General features: G+C 45.0%; 1 protein-coding gene across 1 annotated transcript in view; it reads right to left on the bottom strand.

Annotated features, from left to right (window-relative positions):
- LOC112254905 (glutamate receptor ionotropic, delta-1) overlaps nucleotides 1-14,083 on the bottom strand; it is a 453,280-nt gene that overhangs the window by 174,754 nt on the left and 264,443 nt on the right. Inside the window, exon 4 of the mRNA XM_024427867.1 lies at nucleotides 4,354-4,559. Coding sequence (XP_024283635.1) covers nucleotides 4,354-4,559 — 206 coding nt within the window. The remainder of the gene's footprint in view (nucleotides 1-4,353; nucleotides 4,560-14,083) is intronic.

Here is a 14,083-nt window from a genome sequence, read left to right as displayed (position 1 = left end):
TTAGAGGGGACACTGGGGAGAAGGTAGACCTAAACAAATAGAGAATGATTGAGATATCAATACCACAGACTGATACCTAGGTAAATGTGAAGAATAGGGTAGACCTTGGACGGGAGTAGTTATCTTAGCAGGGATAGACCTTTTGACAGGGATACAAATAAGTTTGGTGGACCCTTGAGCAAGATGACACAGTGCTACTGAGTGCTAGTAATGCTCTTAACATCCACATTGCCTTTCACTGAAGTCTGGACATAATGGACATAATATAAGTGGGCATAATATCCAGGCACTAATGTCCTACTACTCTATATCATACCTATAACTCACTGACTTCAACAAAATAATAAGGAACGATATATACACTGAATAAAACTATACACGCAACATGTTAAGTGTTGGTCTCATGTTTCATGAGCTGAAATAAAAGATCCCATACATGTTCCATACACATAAAAAGCTTACTTCTCTCAAATGTTGTGCAGAAATTAGTTTACGCCCCTGATAGTGAGATTTCCCAGTACCTAGTTTGTTGTTGGGTTGACAGCATGGGCAATGTATTCAACCTTTTCTGGCCCATGGTGTTGCATGTGAATGTTTATCCAACCTGTTGTAACTACCCATCCTGTGTCCGGGATCGTTGTCATCATCTGACACTAATTAGCATAACGCAACGGACATAAATATTACTAGAAAATATTCCTATTCATGAAATCACAAGTGAAATATATTGAAACACAGCTTAGTCTTTTGTTAATCACCCTGTCGTCTCAGATTTTGAAAATATGCTTTACAGCCAAAGCAACACAAGCATTTGTGTAAGTTTATCGATAGCCTAGCATAGCATTATTTCCAGCTAGCAGCAGGTAACTTGGTCACGAGAATCAGAAAAGCAATCAAATTAAATTGTTTACCTTTGATGAGCTTCGGATGTTTTCACTCACGAGACTCCCAGTTAGATAGCAAATGTTCCTTTTTTCCAAAAATATTATTTTTGTAGGCAAAATAGTTTGTTCTTCACGTTTGGCTGAGAAATCGACCGGAAATTGTGGTCACGAAAACGCTGAAAAATATTCCAAATTAGCTCCATAATATCAACAGAAACATGGCAAACATTGTTTATAATCAATCCTCAATGTGTTTTTCAAATATCTATTCGATAATATATCAACTGGGGCAGTTGGCTTTTCAGTAGGACTGAGAGGAAAAATGGCTACCTCTGTATTTTACGCAAGAATCACTCTGAGAGCCATCAGGTGACCACTTACGCAGTATAGTCGCTTACGCTCATTCTTCAACATAAATGCGTAAAACTACGTCAAAATGCTATAGACACCTTGGGGAATACGTAGAAAAATGAATCTGGTTGATAGCCCATTCACTGCTCAATAGGGACGCATCGGAACGCAGAGCTTTCAAAACATGAGTCACTTCCGGATTGGATTTTTCTCAGGCTTTCGCCTGCAATATCAGTTCTGTTATACTCACAGACAATATTTTTACAGTTTTGGAAACTTTAGAGTGTTTTCTATGTCAATTATGTCGATGTCAATTATATGCATATTCTAGTATCTTGTCCTGACAAAATAGCCCGTTTACTCTGGGAACTTTATTTTTCCAAAAATGAAAATACTGCCCCCTAGTTACAAGAAGTTGGAAAAGAGACCCTTAAACCCATACTTGGACCACACACCCACTCCACTGAAGAGCAGTCTAGTGATGGCTTTGCAACGCTTGCAGTTAGCCATTGATTCCTTCCTAACCACTCATTGTCAAATTTTTGATTTCCAACTTGTTGTCTAATGTTTATGTCCAATGGCCAATGAGCACTGATACGTTTTATGTATGATTTATCTTCATATGACAAGGATTGAAAAGCATTTGCCAGTAGATTGTCAACATGATTCATGATGATGACTGCTTGTCTAGCTTCCTAGCTAAGATTTTGAAAGTATGATGTTGACATGATCAGTCCAGTCAAAGCTACGGTAGATATAACGTGACTTGACTGCATTTTATTTGTAGCCAATGACCTTGAGCCTTCTTAGATGGCACTTCTAATGTAACTATGCAGCACCCAAGGGGCTTGAATTTCTTAGCTCTTCCCATAGATTTTGCGGTGATGTAGTGTCCCCGTGAGTGACAGAACATTAAGCCAATCACGGCGCAACTAGAGAACATTACCAACCCTTACGCTCCATATTTTCCACTGGCTGCCCCACCACCACAGAAAGCAATGAGCTAGGCTGAAACACCTGCATTTTGGAGCTGCCTTACTCAAAAAAGCAAAAAAGAGACCTTGTTTGTATGGAGCTTTATTAACTCAACATTTTTTTTTTTTTTTTTACATTGTTTCCAAACTTATACGTGACACGTATTAATGCAAAAATAACATGCAAAACAGGCAACACACAACAAATATTTGTATGTATATACAGTACCAGTCAAAGGTTTGGACACACCTACTCATTCAAGGGTTTTTCTTTATTTGGACTATTTTCAACATTGTAGAATAATAGTGAAGGCATCAAAACTAGGAAATGACACATATGGAATCATGCAGTAACCAAAAAAGTATTAAACAAATCAAAATATATTTTATATTTGAGATTCTTCGAAGTAGCCACCTTTTGCCTTGATGACAGCTTTGCACAGTCTTGGCATTCTCTCAACAAGCTTCATAAGGAAGTCACCTGGAATGCATTTCAATCAACAGGTGTGCCTTGTAAAAAGTTAATTTGTGGATTGTCTTTCCTTCTTAATGCATTTGATCCAATCAGTTGTGTTGTGACAAGGTAAGGGTGGTATACAGAAAGAAGATAGCCCTATTTGGTAAAAGATCAAGTCCATATCATGGCAAGAACAGCTCAAATAAGCAAAGAGAAACAAGAGTCCATCATTACTTTAAGACATGAAGGTCAGTCAATGTGGAAAATGTCAAGAAATTGTTAAGTTTCTTCAAGTGCAGTCAAAAAAAACATCAAGCGTTATGATGAAACTGGCTCTCATGAGGAGTGAAACAGGAAAGGAAGACCCAGAGTTACTTTTCTGCAGAGGATAAGTTAATTAGAGTTACATTGCAGCCCAAATAAATGCCTCACAGATTTGAAGTAACAGACACATCTCAACATCAACTGTTCAGAGAAAACTGCGTGATTCAGGCCAAATTGCTGCAAAGAAACCACAACTAAAGGAGACAATAAGAATAAGATACTTGCTCAGGACAAGAAATACAAGCAAAGAACAAGAGGCCGGTAAAAATATGCCCTTTGAGTCCAAATGTTTTATTTTTTGGTGTCTTTGTGAGAATGAGAGTAGGTGAACGGTTAATCTCTGCATGTGTGGTTCCCGGGGTGAAGCATTGAGGAGGTGTGATGGTGTGGGGGTGCTTTGCTGGTGACACCGTCTGTGATTTATTTAGAATTCAAGGCACACTTAACCAGCATGGCTACCACATCATTCTGCAGCGATACGCCATCCCATCTGGTTTGTGCTTAGCGGGACTATAATATGTTTTTCAACAGAACAATGACCCAACACACCTCCATGCTGTGTAAGGGCTATTTGACCAAGAAGGAGAGTGATGGTGTGCTGCATCAGATGACCTGGCCTCCACAATAACACAACCTCAACCCAATTGAGACGGTTTAGGAACAAGTTGGACCGCAGAGTGAACGAAAAGCCGGCAACAAGTGCTCAGTATATGTGGGAACTCCTTCAAGACGGTTGGAAAAGCATTTCACGTGAAGCTGGCTGAGAGAATGCCAAGCTGTCATCAAGGCTAAGGGGAGCTACTTTTAAAAATCTAAAATACATTTAGATTTGTTTAACACTTTTTTGGTTACTACATGATTCCCTATGTTATTTCATAGCTTTGACGTAGAAAATAGTACAAATAAAGAAAAACCCTTGAATGAATAGGTGTGTCTAAACTTTTGGCTGGTACTGTACATATATATATATATACATATATATATATTTTTTTTTTTTTGCTAAACAGGTGGGGCTCATAAGCTCTGAATGATGGGTCATCACTGTTCCCTGGTGCCATAGGGCATTTTAAAACCGTGATGATAAATGAGTTCACAGAGGTCTGCAATTGTTTTGATTGATTTATTTAATAACTTGTTTATGATGGCTGTGATGTTAGTGATGTTCGAATGTAATGTACTTGTTCTTTTTATTATATTTTACTTTATTGGCTCAGGATACCATTGAAAATGAGACCCTTGTCTCAATTGAGCTCCCCTGATTTAAATAAAAGTTAATAAATCAAAATAACATGACCATTTGACCTTTCAGTTAATCCCAAACAGAAAATAAGGAAAGTATAATGGTGGGCAACACACCACTCACCTGGTGGATGAACACCTGTGCTCCTCGGGGGCTCATGAGCAGCACGGCCCGCCGCAGAGTGTCCCGGTAGCGATTGAGCTCCTCGGTCCGCATGGTGCTGAACAGGTTGGTGAACACCCTGCTCACATTGCGGTCCACCCTCTGCAGAGACACGTCCAGACCCTGCCGAGACGCCTGGTCCAGGAATGTTTGCAACCCGCGGATGTCTGACAGAGAAGCAGAGACAAACAGTTCAAAATGCAGCTGAAAATATCAGGAGGTACAACTGTAGGTTTAACTGTTTAACTGATTATTTTATTACATTTTTTTTTCAAAACATTGACATTTAGGTCCAAAGGGCCTTCCAGGAAAAACGAGAGATGCGCTTCGCTTCTCTGGAGGATATTGGACAGGTTTTCAGGAATTTTCATTCTCAGCTCTCAGCTCATTTCAGTGGCAATAAAAGTGAACAGCTTTCAGCAACCAGCATCAAACAGATGTGCTTAATTTTGTTATAAACCAGCATATCAATTGTGTTTTATATAAATATTTTTCTACCACTTTTTCGTGGTATCCAATTGGTAGTTACAGTGTTGTCTCATCGCTGCAACTCCTGTACAGACTCGGGAGAGGCGAAGGTGCGACCGTGTCAGCATGCAATGCGCCCGGCCCGCCACAGGAGTCACTAGTGCGTGATGGGACAAGGACATCCCTGCCGGCCAACTCCCCTAACACGGATGACGCTGGGCCAATTGTGTCTCCCATGGGTCTCCCAGTCGTGGCCTGCTGCGACAGAGCCTGGCCTCAAACCCAGAATCTCTAGTGGCACAGCTAGCACTGAGATGCAGTGCCTTTGACCAAAGCGCCCACTCGGGAGGCAATTTTAATTGTGTTTTAACAGGTATTTGAGTTTCTGTTATGATGCTTCAGTTTCAATGCACAGTTTTTCTCTGTTCATAGGTTACAGCCAGTGAAGAGGCGGGTGTGCAATCTCCCTGAGAAATGTGGAGGGAAACCTCTCCAGAGAGTTTCTACTGAACAGGCAAATCAAAGGTGAATGGAAACCAGACTCTCCAACGAGAATAATGAAGCCTACATCTGTAGCTGCAGCCGTACCAAATGTCAAACTGGGTTTTTAAAGAGAGGTGAACCATGCCGTTTGCAGTGTCTCACTTCCCACAGTGGGAATAGTGGCAATCTGCTGTGTGTGGGTTTGAGTTTTTTCCAAATCTTCTCTCCTTACACCTCTAGAGGATTGATGAGTCATTCAATACCCTCATCAGTGTAAACAGTCTCACCCAGCCGCACGCTCACACGCACGCACGCACGCTTGCTCACACCCACACACGCACACACACACCCACTGTATATCAGACAGCATACTCACATACTGTACACTAGAGTGGGTAGAGAGCTGACCGTGGTAATATACACTGAACAAAAATATAAACGCAACATGTAAAGTGTTGGTCCCATGTTTTATGAGCTGAAATAAAAGATCCCAGAAATGTTCCTATACACACAAAAAGCTTACTTCTCTCAAATGTTGTGCACAAATTTGTTTATATTCCTGTTAGTGAGCATTTCTCCTATGCCAAGATAATCCATCCACTTGACAGGTGTGGAATATCAATAAACTGATCAAACATCACGATCACTCCACAGATTAAATAAAAGGCCACTCTAAAATGTGCAGTTTTGTCATGCAATACAATTCCACAGATGTCTCAAGTTTTGAGGGAGCATGCAATTGGCATGCTGACTGCAGGAATGTTCACCAGAGCTGTTTCCAGAGAATTTAATCTTAATTTCTCTACCATAAACTGTATCCAACGTTGTTTTACAGAATTTGGCAGTACGTCCAACCGGCCTCATAACTGCCCAGTACCTCCACATCTTCACCTGAGGGATCGTCAGAGGGGGGAAGGGGGCTCCACAGTGGGCCCCTGCCCAGTCATGTGAAATCCATAGATTAGGGCCTAATGACTTTATTTTAACTGACTGATTTCATGTTACTCAGCAAAATCTTTGAAATTGTTTCATGTTGCGTTCATATATTTGTTCAGTATATGTTGTGTTTATACTACTCAGGGTCACAAAGGGAAAATACAATAACAAGAAAACACTTGACCAATTCATGAAGAAGACCGATATTGTGCACATCTTCTGCTTTCTCCTTGTGATTCTTTGGACAAAACTATAGGTCCATGTCTGGCCACAATAACCTCATTTCACAATGAACAAATGCACAGAACCAGGAATGTCATTTGTGTTGTACTTTCCAAACTGTACTCTTCATAGCTTAGAAACATTGTATTTTCTCATTTTGAAGCAAAGGTGTTGTCTCTATCACACACACACACTCTCTCTCATACTTCTTGCTCTCTCTCTCTCTCACTCTCTCTTGCTCTTTCTCTCATACACACTCCCTCTCACACTCTCACACTCTCTCTCTCACATTCTCTCTCTCTCACATTCGCTCACACGCACTCTCTCTCACGCTTCCTGCCCTCTCTCTCTCCTGCTCTTTCTCGCTCTTTCTCTCACAGTCTCTCTCTCTCTAACACACTCTCTCTCTCTCACACTATCACACACACTCTCTCATACACACTCTCTCTCTCTCTCTCTCACACACACTCTCTCTCTCACACACACTCTCTCTCACACACACTCTCTCTCTCTCACACACACACACTCTCACACGCACTCTCTCTCTCACACATTATCTTTCTCTCACACGCTGCTTGCCCTCTCTCTCTCTTTCTTTCTCTCTCTCACAGTGCATGCTGGGAGTTTTTTTTGGAGTTTAAGTGTTTGGTGTAGAGGGGTCTGTCCTAACTTTTTTTCTTGATTCTGTTCTTGGTCTTTTCTTTAAATGTCATTTTCTATGGTGGAGGGTTGATGTACTATTTGTTTTAGTGGTTATCCACAGGTTTTATCAATTAAGTTAGGGTGGAATAGGACAGATTCAATTTCCTGGGGTTTAGAAGGTGTGGTGTAAAGGTGTGCTTCTCAGCGTAGCGTGGAGGAGACGCTGTCGATACAGTATGGATTCAGGTGTGTTCCTGAGAATGGAGTTAAAGTGGAGGAGGTTCTGCTTGCAGTCGGTGAACAGGTAGGAGCTGAATTTATACATTCCGCTTCCAGAATGAACAAAGCTGTGGTTGTGTTCATGAAAAGAGCAAATTTGGTTGGTAGGCTAATTGCTAGTGGAATATTTGTAAGGGGTGTGTTGGGGCCAATTTTGCCTGTTTCGAACCCTTCGACAAGGGTGGTAGTTGCAAATTTGCGTTTATTACGGATGATCAAATCAGGAAAGAGCTGAGTCGTTTTGCTAGCGGTTTTCGTGTCGGAAGGTATTCAGGCAGATGCCGTTAAGCACGTTGTTTCATTCCGGAGGCAAGTGTTTATGTTTCTGAATAACAATGAGCAACAGCTAAATGTGCATTTTAAAGTGAGGCATGGGGAGGGGCTCTACACAGGGTTTGCCAGCACAGATAGTCTAGTGTTTTGAGTGTGGGGATTTGGGGCATAAGAGCTTTGCGTGCCCACATAAGGGCCGTAGAAAAGGTGAGGGCACAAACGCCAGTGGGGGAAATCTAGGTCAAGGTGCAGGGGGAAATGAGATGCAGAGGCTGGGCCTAGTCATGCCAGGGATGGTGGTGTAGATGAGGCTGGGCCTAGTCAGGCTAGAGAAGGTGGGGTAGCTGAGGCTGGGTCTAGTCATGCTATGGACGGTGGTGTATCAGAGGCTGGGTCTAGTCATGCTATGGATGGTGGGGTAGCTGAGGCTGGGTTTAGTCATGCTATGGATGGTGGTGTATCAGAGGCTGGGTCTAGTCAGGCTAGAGATGGTGGGGTAGCTGAGGCTGGGCCTAGTCATGCTATGGATGGTGGTGTATCAGAGGCTAGGTCTAGTCATGCTATGGATGGTGGTGTAGCTGAGGCTGGGTCTAGTCAGGCTATGGATGGTGGGGTAGCTGAGGCTGGGTCTAGTCATGCTATGGATGGTGGTGTATCAGAGGCTGGGTCTAGTCAGGCTATGGATGGTGGGGTAGCTGAGGCTGGGTTTAGTCATGCTATGGATGGTGGTGTATCAGAGGCTGGGTCTAGTCAGGCTAGAGATGGTGGGGTAGCTGAGGCTGGGCCTAGTCATGCTATGGATGGTGGTGTATCAGAGGCTAGGTCTAGTCATGCTATGGATGGTGGTGTAGCTGAGGCTGGGTCTAGTCAGGCTATGGATGGTGGGGTAGCTGAGGCTGGGTCTAGTCATGCTATGGATGGTGGTGTATCAGAGGCTGGGTCTAGTCAGGCTATGGATGGTGGGGTAGCTGAGGCTGGGTTTAGTCATGCTATGGATGGTGGTGTATCAGAGGCTGGGTCTAGTCAGGCTAGAGATGGTGGGGTAGCTGAGGCTGGGCCTAGTCATGCTATGGATGGTGGTGTATCAGAGGCTGGGTCTAGTCATGCTATGGATGGTGGTGTAGCTGAGGCTGGGTCTAGTCAGGCTATGGATGGTGGTGTATCAGAGGATGAGTCTAGTCAGGTTATGGAGGATGGAGTAGATGAGGCTGGGTCTAGTCAGGTTATGCTTGTGGATGAGGAGATTAGAGTGGGGAAGTGTAAGAGACTGGGGGGGAGGAGGAGGGTGTCAGGTGGAAAAGGAAAAAGAGGGAGAAGAAAGGAGGTGGGAGTGGAGAGGCTGGTGTGGTCTAAGGCACCAAGGAACCTTTGCCTGGTGCTGGGAGGGGGGGCCCTGACCAGAGAGGAAGGGCAGGTGGTCAGGATGTGAGATGAAGATGAGGAGGAAAGTGAGTCTGAGGAGGAAGATGATGAGGAGTTTTTTTTACAGACTCCTCTTCAATGGGTCCAGAGCTGACAGCCAGTCAAGCCGAGGGGTCAAAGTACACGTTGAGGGAACTGACAAGGTCCCTGAATGAGACCAAGGGGAAAAACGTTAATCTTGAGGCCTTTTTTTCTGATCCGAAAAAGTTTATAAGATCAGTACAACATGCTATGAAAAATGAGGGGCATGGTGTCCTCTCACCCAGGAAATGGTTTAGGTTGAGGAAGTGGGTCACAACAGTGCGTAAAGGTCTACCTTCAGACAAAGTTTAGATGTATAGTTTCTTTCTGGCACTGGGGCTTTTTGATCTTTGCTATTGGTCTCTTTCTTTGCTGGCTTCACTTCCACTTCTTATGGAGACTCTTCGGGTAGGCTCGCGCAATATAAATGGCACCAGAGATGCAGGAAAGAGGAGTGTGTTGGGTGAATTTGTAAAACCAAAAAAAGTACAGGTGTTGTTTCTGCAGGAGACGCATAGTGATGTGTTGAATGAAGTCGACTGGGGGCTCTGGTGGAAAGGGGCAAGTGTGTTGAGCCATGGGACAAATTTTAGTGCAGGGGTGGCAGTCCTTTTTGTACCGGTTCTGTCTAACAATTTGCTCCTCAAAGGAGGTGTGTAGGGGTAGGCTGCTTGTTGTAAAAGCAGAAATTAACAACATGGGTTTTGTCTTTATAAATATGTATGCGCCTAATACAGGGAGCGAGAGGGGGTTCTATTTGGGTGTCTTAGACAGGAACTCTCACAGGTAGCGCCTGAGGAGACGCTGGTGGTCGGAGGGGACTGGAACTGTACAATGGATTTTACGAAAGACAGAAATGGGGAAGAGCCTCATTCAGGGTCAGTGGGAGTGTTAAGGGACATCATTAATCAGTTCGACCTAGTGGATGTTTGGAGAACTAAACATCCCAACACAAGACAGTATACATGGGTGAAGGGTTTTGGGGCTAGAGTGAGTGCAGCCCGACTTGATCGTTTTGACATGTCCAGGAATCGGAGCAATAGGCTGTTGGGCGCTACCATTCTCCCAGTGGGGTTTTCGGATCACCAACCATGGCTCGGCTATCTATTTCACCATGGCCCCGGCAGGCATCCTATTGGAAGTTTAATGTAAAGCTCTTACAAGATGCCACTTTTTGCTTCAGTTAGCAGACCTTTTGAGAAAGGTGGGGGCAGCGAAGAGAGGAGAATGAGTCTCTGAGTCAATGGTGGGATGTAGAGAAAGTACAAATTCGGCTTTTCAATCAACAGTATACAGCTCTCTCATCCTCAGAGGCTAGGAGAGTATTGGGGGAACTAGAGTGTTGTATTAGTGAGATGGAGGTAGAGATGGTGGGGCAAGGCAATGTAGGCCTCCAGGCTAATTTAGCTGAATTACGTAGGGACCTGGGTAGTTTGTTCCAGTTTAAAACAAAGGGAGCACTTGTAAGAGCTACGTTCTCTATGCTCAAGGAGATGGATGCTCCCAGCTCCTTCTTCTTTGGTTTGGAAAGACAGAGAGGTGAAGCCAAAGGTATGCATGGTCTATGGCTGTCTGATGGGCGGGTGACCTCTGTAGTGGGAGAGATGCGGGATCGAATTGTGGAGTTTTAACCTGAGTTGTATAGGGCAGAAATATGTGATCCTATGTGTGCTCAGGTCTTGTTTGCAGAACTCCCTAAGCTCTCTCTGGCACAGAGGGATGAAATGGACATTCCTCTGTTGTCCCATGAACTGGCATAGGCCGTAACCCAGATGTCGTCGATGGACTCCCAGTGGAGTTTTATAAAACAGTCTGGGGAATAATTGGACTGGACTTATTTTGCTTGTTGTGTGAATGTGTCGGGGTAGGAGAGTCGCCGATGAGCTGCCGTCGGGCGGCTCTGACTCTCCTGCCCAAAAAAGGGGACTTGTGTGAACTTAAGAACTGGAGGCCTGTGGCGTTGCTCTGTGCGGACTACACGATATTTGCAAAGGTCCTCTCTAACAGACTGAAGTCCCATCTGGACTCGATAGCACATAAGGACCTAACATATTATGTACCAGGACGCTCAATCACGGACAACTTGTTCATCTTAATCAGGGACATGTTGGACTTGTCGAGAGGTTCTAATGTGAACTTTGGACTGGTCTCTTTAGATCAAGAGAAGGCTTTGATAGAGTGGACCATGAGTATCTGTTTAATGTGATGTCTGTGTTTGGGTTTGGGAAGAGCTGTGTTGACCTGTGTGAAGCTGTTGTATGCTGGGGTGTCATGTATGGTCAAGGTGGGAGGGGGGCTCAGTTGGCCAGTCTGGGTGAGACGGGGCATTAGACAAGGATGCCCTCTATCTGGGAATTTATATACACTAGCCATTGAGCCTCTTTTGGGCCTGCTATGCAGGAGACTGCAGGAAGTGTGCTGGACAGGCATAGCAGTGTCAGTGTATTCAGATTACGTTTCTGTGATGGTCAGGCATGGGCAGGATATGAAGGCACTAGAGACCAGTCTGAAGGTGTACAAGGGAGCTTCCTCAGCTAAAATAAACTGGGGCAAGAGAAAAGCTCTGTTATATGGGGGGATAGGGCCCCTCCTCTGCTTCCTGGGGTGTTGCAGTTGGGTTGTGAAGGGCTTCAAATGTTGGGGGTGTACCTGGGCTCGGAGAGGTGGGTCAGGAAGAACTGGAAGGGGCTGTCACAGGCAGTGGTGTCAAGACTGGCCAGGTGGAGGTGGCTCTTGTCTCATGTCATATAGAGGGAGGGTGCTGATAATCAACAACCTGGTGGCATTTTCCCTGTGGCATAAACTGGCTGTCCTCAAACCCCCGCCGGTCTGCTCACAGACCTGGCTGGGGGCGGCTGTGTTGTACATGACCGTCCACGAAGGAGGACAGGGCCTGGTGGAACTGGAGAACAGGGTGGCTGCGTTCCGACTAAAGGCGGCGCAGAGACTGCTGTGCCATACTGATGTTGGCTGGAGGGAACCAGCATGTGAGCTGCTGAGGAGAGCTGGCGGATTAGGGTTGGACTGGCAGCTGTTCCTCATGAAGCTGGAGAGGCTGAGTACAGCAGGTCTCTCAGATTATTACTCTGCAGTGCTGAGGGCCTGGCAGCTGCTAAGGCCCACATGAGAAGGGGGTGTGGAGCCTGGGCTGTGGGAGGAGGCTATCTTCAACAACCCTGCCATCCCTTTGAGATCGGTTCAGTCGGCCACCCTACAGAGGCGACTGATGGCAGTGGGCTTACTAAGGTTGGATGACCTGTGACTGCTGGGAGAGGAGGGGTGGAAAACCCAGGAAGTCCTGGCACAACAAACAGGAATAATGTCTCTTAGGCTGCTGGAGAGATTCCTGGAGGAGGTCCAGGAGGCACTGTCTGAGCTGGTAAGGGGGGGTGTTTGAGCGGCCAAAGGGGGAGGGGCCACCTTTTCACTGCAGGTGACGGCAGAGACTGGGGACTGGCAAGGGGGTCTGGAGGACTTGTTCGATTTTGTAACTCCGAGCCTGGGGGAGTTTGAGGGGGTGGGAGGCAAAGCCCTGGCCACTAACAGCTGGTTGGCATGGATTGAACCGGGAGTCGGGCAGGGGTGTCCTTTCTGTGTTATGAGAGAAACTGTGATTCATGTGTTTTCTGTGTGCGCCAGGTTAATGCCATTAATGTCTATGTTGGAATGTCTGTGCGAGAGGTTGGGATATTTTTTACTCTTGGGATGTTTCTAATGGGGTACAGGTATTCAAATAAGGAAAAGGTCAAATGTGTTTTTCTGAATTTTCTGTTTGCTCAGGCAAAGTTAGCTATTTGGATAACAAGGAGGAACAGAGTCAAAGGTGGTGGAATAACAGACCCTTTACTATTATTTAATGGGATGGTCTTTACGCGCCTTAGGGTAGAATTTGAGTTCTATAAAATGATAAAAAGCGTGGAGATGTTTCAGGAGATATGGTGTGTTGTGGGGGGCTGTCTGTATAGCTGGGGAAGATGTTTTGGATATATGGTTGTAGAAGTGGTAAGTTTTTGTTTGTTATTGTCATATGTGGTGTTTTGTATCGTGTGGCAGAGGGACAGGTGAGTAGGGTACATGTAAGCAGTACAGGATATAGTTTTGTGTTTTATTTAAGGGCGGGGGTGAGGTTTTAATGAAATGAGAATGTTTCATTAAAATAAGACACGCTTCTTGCCCTCTCTCTCACGCTCTCTCATGCTCACACACTCACTCTCGCTCTCTCTCTATCTCATGCTCTCTCACTCACACTCTTTCTCTCTCTCACTCATGCTCACACTCTCTCTCATGCTCACACGCTCACACTCTCTCTCATGCTCACACTCTCTCTCATGCTCACACTCTCTCTCATGCTCACACGCTCACACTCTCTCATGCTCACACTCTCTCTCATGCTCACACTCTCTCTCATGCTCACACGCTCCCACTCTCTCTCATGCTCACACTCTCTCTCATGCTCACATGCTCACACTCTCTCTCATGCTCACATGCTCCCACTCTCTCTCATGCTCACACTCTCTCTCATGCTCACATGCTCACACTCTCTCTCATGCTCACATGCTCACACTCTCTCTCATGCTCACACGCTCTCTCTCTCACACACACACACACACACACACGCACGCACACACACACACACACACACACTCTCTCAATTCAATACAATTTGCTTTATTGGCATGACGTAACAATGTACATATTGCAAAAGCTTATTGTTAACAATATAAAAAATAAAAATGTGAATCAAAATTGTCAACGGAACAACAGTAACAACAATAACCAAGTGTCAAAATAACCATACATTCAACAATAACAATAAGCATACAGTAGAGTACATGTGCAGGTTGTTTGGTCTGTCAGACACTGTCCCTCAACTTATGGCAGGCAGCAATGTAGTGCGCTGCCACTCTCTCTGACTCACACTCTCTCACACACTCTCTCTCTCACA

Source organism: Oncorhynchus tshawytscha, linkage group LG01 (assembly GCF_018296145.1).
Source record: "Oncorhynchus tshawytscha isolate Ot180627B linkage group LG01, Otsh_v2.0, whole genome shotgun sequence".
Lineage (NCBI taxonomy): Eukaryota > Metazoa > Chordata > Actinopteri > Salmoniformes > Salmonidae > Oncorhynchus > Oncorhynchus tshawytscha.
This window is presented reverse-complemented; position numbering and strand designations above follow the sequence as displayed.